The 13,546-nt window shown below is 37.7% G+C and overlaps 1 protein-coding gene across 1 annotated transcript in view; it reads left to right on the forward strand.

Moving 5' to 3' along the window:
* TAPT1 (transmembrane anterior posterior transformation 1) overlaps positions 1–13,546 on the forward strand; it is a 64,835-nt gene that overhangs the window by 21,691 nt on the left and 29,598 nt on the right. Inside the window, exon 3 of the mRNA XM_038533323.1 lies at positions 3,992–4,110. Coding sequence (XP_038389251.1) covers positions 3,992–4,110 — 119 coding nt within the window. The remainder of the gene's footprint in view (positions 1–3,991; positions 4,111–13,546) is intronic.

Genomic DNA, 13,546 nt, shown 5'->3' on the forward strand with positions numbered 1-13,546 from the left:
TCCAGTATATGATGTCTTTTTGAAATATTTTCATCATGCTTTGGTTCTTTTTGTTCTTTGCCATATTATGTAGTGGCCAGTTTAGAGATGACATATTCATTAAAAGGTCTGCCCTATAGCCGTGAGATAGGTATAAAGTGAGATCTACATCCTACAGGATGTAGAGCGCAGCAGCTCTGGAGTGGCAGTATTGGGCACAACGGATGATTGCTACCTATTAGGACAGATTTTCACCTGTGCTGTAAAGAGGCACATTCCAAAAGCGTTATGCCTCATTAATGTTATTCATGACCTCGTATTCATTTTGAAACTCTAAGTGGCATTTAGAAGACAGCAGATTTTTGTGTTTCTCAGAAGGGCAACAGAGAGTGGCATGTGACACCGATTCCATTCTAGCCACACTTTGGATAATTCTGAGGTATTTTCATTAGACATTGCTTAAGACTGCTTGAATACCTTATGGTTATTTGGTCCAAATAAAAAGGAGATAGGAATTGCCTATTTTATCAAGGTGCTATGCAAAGTAATTGAAGGTGTGAAAGTACATATTATTCTCATGATAATATATACTCAAAGCTTTTAATTCTTAGTAACATATTTTAAAGTTAGCAGTAAGTCTAAATATATGAAATTTGCCTTTTATAAGTTCGAATCATTAAATGTCTATTTGCATTTCTTACGATACTAGGCAAATTAGCAAGAGTTAGCACAAAGAAAATGATGTTAACCCCCATGCCTAATAAAAATAGGGATCTTTTGCTGTGTTCAAACTGCTTCAGAGAGAGTATGTAGGGTCTTGGGTCAGGCCAACTCAGGCTCCAATGCCAGTTCCTTTACTCTGACCCCCAGCCTTGGGCAGGCATTCAGCTTCCAGAGCTGTGGTTTCCTCAAGTGTCAAGTAGGGTTGGTAATAACTATCTCAAAGAGCTGTTGGAAAAAAAAAAAAAAAAAGCTGTTGGGAGTAGTAAGTAGCAGGCTCTTACCACTTTGCCTAGAAAACACTGCTGCCTGGACCGTCCAAACTCTGGGGGCTGGGGTTAGGGGTGTGAATTAACAGAGAGATTTCCATGCAGTGTCCTTTGGGGCACATCCTGCACCTGGCATGGCTTCCTTACCTCCCTCAAGAATGAATGTTTTTATGGTTATATCTTGTTTACTTTTTTAGGAAATTTTCTCGTTTTCATTTGTAAGGAATTTACAAGAGCTGGTGCCTTATGAGAAAGTGCACCATCTGAGTAGCAGGCAGTAATTGAGTCCATGTTCCCACATTTCCAAACCCTGAAAGCCATTTCTGTTGCTCTTCTTGTGCATCCTGTGTTCTCACTACATGAGTGCTTTCTCTCCAACCAGCTGACATTTCCCCAGACCACAGACACTTGATTTCCTTCCACTTCTATGTTGCAGTCTATTACCTTGCCAGCTTCAGGCGGTCCACGTTTACCATACTGTGTGAGATGATTATTGCTTGCCCAATTAGTTTTGCAGGGCTGGTTTAAAATATGAAGAGAAAGGCCCGGTAGACTTCTGTTACTGTTCATCATGAATGATGCAAATACAAATTCCTCTAAGCCAAAGAAAGGTGGCTCTACTGCTTTCTGCAAGAGTAGGTTTTACTCTTCACAATTTCTTTCCTCCTCTGTGCTCTTGCTCTGCCTCCCCCTCTGGAAATGTCTTCCCCTTTCCGTCCCCCCAGCCCGTCTTCTGTCAATCTGCCCTCTCCGTGTGGCAATATTCCTCATTTTCTCCGATGTCTTTAAGGGCCTCCTCTGGAGCTTTTTCTTAATCTCCCCAAATTGGTTTGGCCATTCTTTCTCTAGGGCTCCCTTGTACCTTGTAGACTTAGTTCTATTGCAGCAGCAGTCTCAGTGCTAAAATGTGAATAAGCTTAGTGAGGGTGGAAACCCCATCCTGGTGTCCTGCCTGGCTTTGTGCCTGCTGGGCTGAGCGTGTTACTTGGCACATATTCGCAGCCTAGTAGCTGTTGGGTGAATGAGTACTGTGCTCATTCAGTGTAAGGTCACGAGAAAGACAACCACTCACTCTTCCTAATATGCTATCTCCTGTTGCACACACACCGAGATACCTTCTGGGTTGTGCAGGCTTCTAGTAGTTTTTGCCTTTGGAGTAGAGCCTGCAGTCCACCAGGAAACAGGGAAAGGCTTCCTGGTGATGGGAGAGTAATAACTACAGGCCACCAGCTTTATGTGGACCATGCTGTCTTCTCCAACACTCCTCTGTATGTAAAACAAACAGATGGAGGACCGTGGCTGTGCTGGCGACACACAGGATGCCTGGCTGACCAGCTGCCGTGGAGGGAAGACTGGAAAGTGGTTGGCATGCAGTACAAGACTTGGTACTTTTGTTGGTGTTCATAGCGAGTCTAAATTATTTAAATAAATAAATAAACAAACAAACAAACTTTTAGGGTCTCTACATACTGATCAAGAAATCTGGCCCATATATGTATATATATTCTTTTAAGACATTCTTGCAAAAAGTTAATAAAATGCGTCCTTTCTCTTAAAGATTTGCTAGGGTTGCTGTCACAAAGTACCTTAGACCAGGTGGCTTAAACCACAGAAACTTAATTTTCTTACAGTTCTGGAGGCTGGAAATGGAGATCAGATGTCAACAGGGTTGATATCTTCTGAGGCCTCTCTTGTTGGCTTATAGATGGTGTCTTCTCCCCGCATCTTTCTATCATCTTTCCCCCATCCGTGTTTATGTCCAGATTTCCTCAACTGATAAGGACACCAGTCACATTGGATTAGGACTCACTCTAATGACTTCATTTTAACTTAATTAGCTCTTTCAAGAACCTATATCCAAACATGGTCACATTCTGAGGTCCTGGTGGCTAGGATTTCAACATGAATTTTGGGAGGACATAATTCTGCCAATAACATTGTGGATTTTAACTGCGCAATATATTCACATAGGACAATTCACTGCCTGAAGTTACATGGACTGTTGTGTGTGAGGGTATATAGATGGTAGCATGTTTGTGTACAGACATACGGAAAGTCACTACTCCTGCAATAGCAGAGTGTGGCCTGGGCGTGGCCACTTCAAGCCGTCAAAAGACTCCACCCTCCTGTGAAATATAGTCCTGTATTTAACAGGACAAATGTATAGCATTACAGAAAAATAGGAAGGATGGGACAAGGGCACAAGATAGGGGAAGAGGTGCAAACATCAGCAGCTACCCCTCGATGAAGAATAATGCCTTCTTTCATAGGAGAAAGGAGAGAAAATGAGTGGGAATAATCAGAGAGGGTGACCAAACATGAGAGACTCCTAACTCTGGGAAATGAACAAAGGGTAGTGGAAGGGGAGGTAGGTGGGGGGATGGGGTGATTGGGTGATGGGCACTGAGGGGGCCACTTGGCGGGTTGAGCACTGGGTGTTATACTGTGTGTTGGCAAATCAAACTCCAATAAAAAAACATATATAAAAAAATAATAATGCCTTCTGAATACAGCCAGTTTGAGCACACGTGAAATTCTGTTAAAATTAGTAATTACTTTTACACATTTGTGATATAAAGACAGTGTTTTAACTCAATGTATGTCCTAGTCTTTCCTGTCCAGGAAGCACTCTGATAAGTAGGAGTCTGAGAAATCATGAAGACTAGAGTTAAAGATTCTATCTGAAAGATTTTCTACAATATCTTTATAAAGTTTGAGGAAGTCCACATCCAGTGTTTCATAGCCATGGTCTGAGGGAGATTACATTTTGAGTAATTGACTTTTCTAGGTGGTAAACCAAAAGCTCCGGGAGAAGAACTACAGACTTGTGCTTTGAAAAGGATTTTTCATTAAATTGACACATGTACAAAAGTACAGCTACTGACTTGTTACTCAGCTGAGCTGTGAGAAACGAATCTCCAGCAGTTTAGAAATTCCGCTTTTGAAATTTTCATCTGCAGTTATTCAGAGAATATTTCTTTTACGTTTTGTTTTTTGTTTTCTTCTCTCCTTTTAAAATCCAGCTCATGGTTTTTGGAATCTTTCTGTGCCTGGATGCATTTCTGTATGTGTTCACGTTGCTTCCTCTAAGAGTCTTCCTAGCACTCTTCAGGCTCTTCACTTTGCCTTGCTATGGCTTAAGGTAAGTTTAAGATCATGAGCTGTTTCAAATGTTCACATTATTTTTGCTACTCGTAAAAGTATTTTACTACATGTAGTCGTTAAAGTCAGTAATCCATTAGATAGATTTTGTAGAATAGGGATCATTCACATAGTTCCATTCATTCTTTGGCCCTTAATGCATGAACTAATGTTCTTTTTCTTTTTAATGAATATTATGTGTTTTTATAATATTTGTACTTTTTCCTTGCGCATTCTTTTTTTCCAAATGGTTTTGAACCAAGACTTTGCTTTCGCCAGCCAGTACAATAATATTAATAATGCAGATGACCACACAGAAGAAAGAGTGGGGAGGCTTGGGGATTGAGAACCAAGGACCTGGTGGCCACTGTGCTGCTCACCCAGTACCTTCATGTTCTTAAAGTCCATTGACCTCTGAGGCATCATCTGTATAGTGAAAACGGGGTTCTGGGCCTGGAGTTATCAAGAATCTCCTAAGGACTCTTCCTCTCATTTAAGAATCATTGTCTTAGTGACCTGGGGAGCCTTAGTTACTGGTTCCCGATGCAACTCTCCACGATTTGTGAGAGCAGAAAACTCTTGAAGACCATTGTCCTTGTGGGAAGGCTCACATTGGTTAGCTGGTCAGGTGTGGGCAGCTGCCTAACTTCTCTGTTCTCTAGGCCTGTTTCCACATCACAGAAAAAGGGGATGTTGAGAGTCTGGCATCTTCTACCACAAAGATGGGAAGTGTAAAAAGAATACCCAGCATGGTGCCTTGGTTCACAGTAGACCAGAACAAATATTAGTTTCCTTCCTTCCGTCTCTACCAAAACTAGGAACAGGAAGACAAAAATATTAAGCTTGCATGAATCTTAATGCTTTATTGGTCTTTAGGTTAGAGGTTTGGGGTTTACAGTTTTCTTTTTTTGTACTGATATGTCAACATGTCTCCATTCTATGGAGTCATTCTCTAGAATATTATGCAGTTCTTAGCATAGTTGCCCAAGTGACATTTCTCACATGGATCACTTCTTTAGACACATTTCATTATGAAAAAATTTTAAAATGCTGAAATGGACAATAATATTAAACTTCATTTAACTGTAAAGTAGGTGACCATTCTATGGTATATAAAAATATAATTAATGTAATTATGGTAATAACTTAACCATGGAAACTGAGGTACAAATTAATAGTCAATATTCAGAATTATGCGTTGATTTTTTTTTTAATGACTAAACTCTTGGAAAGTTTTCTTTTAAAATAGTAAATGGGTATACACTTCATACTTAAGAAGCATTGAATAATACATAAAGTCCATTTAGAAATAAACCTTAACCAATTTCATAAGGAAGAAATCCTTCCAGTAATAACTGGAAGAATTCATTAGTCATGAAGATCATATTGTGAAAAGAGAAAAATTATTTGCCAGATTACAAGGAGTAAAACAATGACAAGAATTAAGATCACATCACTGTTATATGTGATACCAGACATGCTGTAACCTATCTGAATGAGAGAATTATGTTACATATTTTATTAATTACATGTTAGTCAAGTAGAAGACTCTTCTTAGGAATCTAATCATTAGCTTTAATTCAAGTACATTCTTTATACCTTTGGGAGAATTTTTAATGCTTTATTCTTAGTAGCAAACTTAAAAAAAAAAAAAAAAGACATTTGTGGGCAGCCCGGGTGGCTTGGCGGTTTAGCACCACCTTTGGCCCTGGGCGTGATCCTGGAGAACCAGGATCGAGTCCCACGTCAGGCTTCCTGCATGGAGCCTGCTTCTCCCTCTGCCTGTGTCTCTGCCTTTCTCTGTGTCTCTCTTGAATAAATAAAATCTTTAAAAAAAAAAAAAAGACATTTGTAGCATGGTACTTTAACATTAGCAAAGCCTAATCTCGTATATATTTTTTTCTTTTTTTACTATTGGGGGACCAAATAAAATTAGGGTTATTTCAATTTTCGGAAGACCAGAAAAAAAAATATCTAATAGAACATTACTAAATATAAATCTTCATGTGGACTGCATAGCATGGATAGACACATAGAAATTTGGGTAGAGCCAGGTGAGGCTACCTGACATAAAATAACTAAGGCCATGTAGAACTGTTCACGTTTGTATTATGAACTAAATTAACTTCTTAGTTATTCTTTGATCAGTAATGTGAGGCAAGTTTGTGCTCCAGCCATTTCTAAGTGAATGGCTTTCAAAGACATAGGGTGTTCCATATGGCTGTTCGCTTGATGAGATTAAACATTATAGGGAAATATATCCTAAAAACTCTTCCTCCTAGAGTGGGTCCCTCCTTGGGTGTGTTAGCACACAGACATAAGTGGCTGCTCACTGAGTGGGTGACTGTGGCGATTTGTCAGTGTGCCCAAAGCCCTTGTTATTTTTAGGTTCTATTTGAAGACCCATCTTACTGCACAGGCATCTAGAACTGTGTCATTTCTAGTGTTCCTTGTCATTTGGGGGAAGCAGAGTACCCAGATAGCATGAGGGAAGTGTTCTGAAAACTAAAAGAGGTGTTGCAGAGAGAACTGGCAGATCTTCAGCCCTCTCCTCCGTTTTGTTTGTTTGTTTTTCTGAGTGGCCGATGATCCTGGGAGCCAAACTTCTCTAGGTATTTTAAGATTTTTTCTTTTTTTTTCTTTTTTTTTTTTTTTTTAGATATAAAGTAGAGATGGCTGCTTTTGTATATTACTTTAAAATACTTTCAGTCTAAATTAATTTGAGTAACTTTTCAAAACAAAATGTGTTCCATTGTCAAGATTCTAGAACTAAAATGACACCAGAGGGCAGTATGTCACCTCATATGCAAGACTGTTCCCCTTCCTACACAAGCCAAACCATTCTTGCTATTTCTGTATCTTAGACCAACTGAAAAAAATTGTTTTATGCTGTCACTAATAAATATATGATGTGTGCACATAAAATGTTAAATGCAGTTAAGATTACATGACAGAACTTCTGCGACTTTGAGTATTCTGTGCGAGCATAGGCCAGATTACACAGAACGTGAGAATGCGGCCCTACTGTCTTAGGTCTTAGTATGTTAAGTTGCTCTATCAAAACTGAGGGATTTGTGCTTACAGTAGCATATGTTGTAATTTATTTTTTCTTGGAGCAATTTAGAAAGCAGTGTCTTTGAGCATTATTTTTAAAAGCACAAAATTTGAAATGTTTAAAACTTGAACTATGATGAGAAAAATTATATTAACAAAGCTATTATTAATATTATGTCTAAGACCTTTTCAATATTTTAGGACTATAAAAATATATTTGAACAAAATTATTATTTAGAAGTAGCCAAATTCTGCCTTATACCTTTTCTTTCAACATTCTCTACTTTCAGTAAAGGTTGTCTCACCCGTAGCTGTGTTGTGTTCCATCTTTTTCAGCAAGCAAAAAAGTGCTCTTTCCTTCAGTCTGACTTTTATTTTTCCAAAGGGATAGAAAGAAATTAAAAAGACCAATAAAGAAGTGGATTGTGTTTTTTTTTCCTAACTGTTCCCTTATCCTTACATTCTTATTATGTCTTTTTTCTAGGAGAAAGTCGCCATCTTCCTACTCTTAGTTCTTTTTAATTGTTCCCCCAAAGGAGGGGCAAGGATATTCGTCAGAGTAATCAAGATGCTGACATGCAAACAGTGACTTTTCCATCTCCAGTCTTGTCTGTTGGAATATCACAGCAATGATTGTGTTAGGTTGTTGCCTTCTTTCTGTATTTGTGATTACTGTGCTTGCCGCCTCTGTGTGCAAGTTGTATCTGGTACAGTATTTGTCAGAGGCTTTGGAAAACTGACAGCCTCTCAGATTTTCTACTTTAAAATTTATTCTTTGGGCCGGTTTCTAAATATTCTGTAAACTGGCCGTGGTTTTTGTTTTGGGCTTGGGTTTTTGCCACTTTTGACACCTAAGTACACAAGGACGCTGCCTTTCACTACAGCTAAGGACCAGTGCACTTCAGCATGCTTGTAAGAAAACCCAGCCTTCATTGTGATTGCTCCACTGGCAGGCATTTTGCCAGCTTTTGATCCTGTTAAAATATTGTTCATTTGAGAAGTTGGCAGGGTAATTATTTTGACTTGGTAGGTGTGTTTATGTTGCCTACAAAGGATATACTGCTTCCATAAAAAGCTTAGTGATCTCAGGAATACTTATTTGGATACTTTTTGCTAATGAATTGACAGTCTTGAAAAGTCTTCACTCCCAGATATTTTGGTGGAAACTAAAATAAATAAAGAGATATATCCAGATTGTTTAAAAGTGGATCCTTGTGTGTCTTCCCTCTTCCATATATAGGGTAGTATCATTTTAGAAAGACATTTGAGAAACTTCTTGAATTAGAATAATTTTTTAATGATGACGAGGAAATCAGAATTAAATTTTGGTTTATTATTTGAGGTACCTATGTTTTTTGGAAGAATGAAAATATTTCATTTTTTAGAAAAGTAGAGTGCTCTGGATTATGCTAAAGAGGTTATCAGACCTCATTTTTCCAAATTTACTGTAGAATAAACGAATAACCAATTGTGGAGGTATTTTTGACTTACCTGGCATTTCTGTGAATCCTCTTTCCTGCTCAAACTTGTGACTTAATTTTGTGTTTTAGAATTCTCCATAAAATTTGAAGAATGGTGAGAGAGATTATAGAGAAAAATGGTGCTATCTGGTGCCAAGGACTGAGTTATTTTTGAAAACTTTCCTAAAACATTTTAGTCAGTAATAAGTGTAGAGTAGGCTTAGGTAATAAATGCCAGAGTGTAGAGTGTTTTTCTTGTACTATCAGAGCAAATAAAATCTGTGCAAGCAAATTTCCTGATCGCACTTTGGTTTTAGGCAAGAGAACTCTTACTTGAGGCTTCATGGACTTTTTTGTGTTTAAGAGGCAATAGTGTCTTTTTCCTCTGAGAGTTTACCCCATAGGCTTTTATCTCCTATGAATTTAGAAGACTTTGATCTCCTGATGAATTTCAAATGCTTGAGAGTTTCTTAACCTGTTGGATTTCCTCTGTATGCCTTACCTTCTTGAAGATAATTTACCCAAAATTTACCTCACACACACACACACACTCACACACACTTCTCCTCTTCTGAAACATAAGACTCAATTGTGCCCTAACTGGTTTAATATCACCCTGTAGCACATGAAGGTAGAGCTCTCGATGGCTTTCTCTGGGGAAACAAGTATGTTTGTGATTTCCTCTTACCAGGGTTGATCTGCGTGGCTGATACGTAGAGAGCAATATATTTGTTTTATTAGAGAGTCTTCATAAATCAGGTTTTGTTGTCCCCTGTTTCCTCACCATGGCACTCTAAGTAGCGTAGCAACATTACAACCTTCTCTCTTTCTTTCTCTCTCGTGAATCAGACCGAAGGGAGGAGCACTTTCACTTCCTTTATAGAATGGAATGTGGTGTCACAGGGACTCCTTGTGGTGAGTAAACCCTGATTTTTCCTTCTCTACTCTTGGCCAAATTGACATCAGTGCAAACAGATATTAATTATAATGGAAACAACAAAAAGAGCATAGGCAGACATAACCACTTGAGGATGGATGCCTGAGGAAAACATGGTCTCTATCCTTGCTTGGTCCTAAAGTGTTGTCCACATTTTTGCAATATTTGACCATGATCTCACCTAACGTAGGAAAATCACTCCATCAAATGATATTTAATTACACTTGTTGCCTTAGACCTTGATAGCAAGTACTTTTAACCCAATGCCACAGCAGTCAACTGAGCTTATAATAAGTTCCTTCCATATAAGCAATTTTTATTTTGCATTACTCCATAGCTTTATTAAACTGGTTGGGTTTTTTCCTAGTATAGTTTGAAATTATTTTAAAGCCGAAGGAAAGACTTTAATCATTCGGTTTTAACACTTCGTAATTATTTTTCTATTGTATGGCAGGAAAACATAAGATTTAAAATACTATTTTCTAATTAAGGAAAATATCTTAATCTCAATACTTTATTTGAATTTACTTCAAAATTATAAAGGAACTTCTCTTTTAAAAATGGGAGCCATATTGAATATATTACTTTATTTTACACTCTTTCAGGTATACTACAAATGGCTAAAAATGTTAAAAGAGAAAGAGAGAAAGAAAGAAAGAAAGATTCAGTCTATGTATTTTATAATGAAATATCTCATGCCGATAGTTTGACACATATCTACACCAATTTGAAAATCAGCCAGGCAGGGATTATGCCATTTTTCTTGCTCATTTGTGTTGCCTTTTTTTTTTTTCCTGATCTTTCTATATGCTGCTAGTTTTTGCCTTAATCTTCGTGTGTTACCTTCTGCTACTGAGCAGGAGGAAGAAGCTTACGTAGATCACCTTTTCCATTGCATTGTTCTGTTCCCATGAATCCACAAGCCCTTAGAAACAACGGCAGTGCTTTAATTGACAATGGCACATATCCAGTGGAAGTATTTGAATGAGTAAAAGATGAAACTTAGAAATGAGAAAATGTGGTTTCTGTATGAGTGGCTTAACATGAAAATTTTAAAAAATATCTTAAGTTCTGTTGAATATCTTGTTTAAAGTTAACTTCTCTTGCAGTAACTTACAGCCTAACCTGTGAATTAGATTAGTGGGTTTTTCACTTTGTCCAACGGCTTGCTCCATTTATTTATGTGTTTATGTGAGATTTTCAGCATTTGCGAAGTGAATTGCTAGTAACTATGGTTTAAAGGATCTTTATAAGAAAGAACTTGAACCTGAAAGTATTGTTTGAAAGCCAATTCCAAGTTGATTGGCAAGGCTGTGGATAAGCTTCTTACGGAGTTGGAAATGCTTACCAGATAGTCATCTAAAAATATCCTGACAGAGAAGGAAACAAATACTGGGACTGGTTCAAGTTCTTTTAATCCTGTGAACTTATTTTGAGGTCAGGTCTTTCCATACTCAGAGGTGCTGTGATACATACAGATGTCTTTTAAGGTGGCATCTTAGAAATAATTTTTATTTTTGTAGCTTTCCTTCTTATTAACGAGGACTTTTATATGAAAACAAAACTGTTTCTTAGGAATTCTTCAACTTTTATTCTTTATTTGAATAATGCTCCTTAATTTTGAATATCAGAGTCTTTGGAGCAACCACTTAGGACGTTAGCAATAGATTTTCACCAGAGTAGGGAGCACACAGGAAGCAGTAGATCCAGTGAAATATGGTCCTGTCTTTTTTAGAAATAAAGAACAAAAATGATGGGTGTGTTTGCTTTTTAGCACAAAATTTTTCCAGATAAGCTGTCAGTACAGTGTTAAGTTATATTCTATTAAATTATGCTGAAAGTGAAAGGGTACTGAGTTGTTGACTTAAAAGTTCTTTTAAAGAAAAGTCTAGAATGAGAGATGGTAGTAAAGAACATGCCTTCTGGAGCTAGACTGCCAAGGTTCATATCCCTCCTCCTCTACTCTTAATTAACTATCCGGCTGTGGGCACATTCCTGACTGCTTTCTGCCTCATCTGTAAAACTGAGATAGTCACAATAGTACCTTGCTCTTGCTGGATTATAGTGAAAACTGCAATGAATGTATTCCTGGTGCCTAGAACAATGCCTGCCACGTGGGAACTGAATTGTAGCATAAGATATTTGTACAACCTTCTATGGTTTTACAAGCTGGTTTGATCCTAGGCAAGATAAAGCTAAATTAAAGTTGTTTATGCTTGATTTTAAATTTTTATCATCTTAGTTCAAAATGTGTCATGTTGTGCTGTTTTGGGATATATATTTCTAATGTTTGATGCCTCTAATTTGCAACAATCACTTGTAATTAATACAACATTTCTTTATAGATATACTAATACATTGGTCCTTTGTTGTAAATGTTTATAAAGACATTAAAGACATAGGACTGGAGATATATATGTGTGTGTATATACACATATACGTGTGTGTGTGTGTGTGTGTGTATATGCTCTTTTTCTCTTAAATAAAATTACTTTGGCCGAGATCACTTAAGTAGATGCCAATCTAGTATGAAAAGCTCTAAGTATAGTTTCTTTAATTAGTTATCAAAGTCACCTTGGTAATTAATGCAAATTAATTAATACTACCCTACTTATGGTACCTATCATTCTCTTTAATTCATAAAGCATGACCTATAGTTCCCAAATACAAAAGCCCATGACTTTCAGTGATTTGTGGTATTCAGTATATGCTGAGCCTCTCCTACACTTTAGAAGAAGAGGTGGGCACCATACTCTGTACCGATGCCTATTCATTCCCTGGCTGTCCCAGAGGAGATGGTCACACATGGGCCAGGAGCCCAGGAGTGTTCAAAATATCTCCTCTTTGCATTGCTTGAATGAAAGACATGCTTAGTTCCCACTCTCAACAACTATAATACCTCTTCTGTTTTTAATCTCATGGGGTTGGAAGCAGGGAATTCCTTGATGATGTAATAGCCCTTGGCAGAGATATCTGTGTTCTGGGCTGCATGTTTGGGAGATGGGAGGTGAAGAGATCTTCTCTGATTCTATGAGGAGAACAGGCCAGAGCCCACTTGGGAGAGAAGAAAAGAGTCAGGGAAACAGGGAGATAGTGATAGGGATTGATTGGCTTTGTCCTTGAAGCAATTTTGCCCAAAACTTCAGCTGCTAAGAATAATTTGACTTGGTTTATCAGCTTATAGTGCTGGTCTCAAGACATACGATCTGACACAGACAAATTCTGACTTGTCTCCCCATTTAGCCTCACTGGTTCAGCCCAGTGTCTTCCCACCTACTAATAAACCTTTGTGGACTTAGTTCTCACAGAATTTACCTCTTTTCAGGACTTTTGCAGTATCTCATATTCTTTCTGTGAACAGATCAAATTCATATCTGACTGAAAACCGTGTGTGGGGTGTGCATCGTAGAAAACAAGGATGAGGTTCTGTATCACCTGCTCACAGAGCTACTATTTCAAGCCTCATTTGTAAAATAATGCTGTTGATGGTTCAATAATTAAATGGTCATAAAACAGATTAACAGGAGAAAAATTTTGTACATACAAGAACTCATAAAAAATATGCAACTGAAAGAAGTGACCAGGCAGTTTGCTTTTATATACCTTTAAGACAAAGAAACAATAAATTTGTGAAGCATTAACAAGATGAAAAAGTCTGGGCTTGGGATAGCAGATTAATGTAAAAGTAACAAGGGTTGTTTCTACAACCTTCTCAGCCCTGAATTTCTTATCTCTGGTGATAAGGATACCTTCTGTGCCCAGGTGCAGGGAGGGTACATTCAATGGAGAATTTATCTCCCACTTTCAAGGGATCCGAGGAGGTCAGAGTGTCCTCCTTGCACCAGCTGTTTCTTAAATAACTTAAATTCAAAATAAGATGCCATGTTGGCATATTTTGAAGTGGATTGCCTTGAATCTCTCTGAAGTAAGCAATTATTCTGCTGCTAGTAATTAGGAAAAAGCATTTTCAATTCCTATAAAGCCAA

This window comes from Canis lupus, chromosome 3 (assembly GCF_011100685.1).
Source record: "Canis lupus familiaris isolate Mischka breed German Shepherd chromosome 3, alternate assembly UU_Cfam_GSD_1.0, whole genome shotgun sequence".
Lineage (NCBI taxonomy): Eukaryota > Metazoa > Chordata > Mammalia > Carnivora > Canidae > Canis > Canis lupus.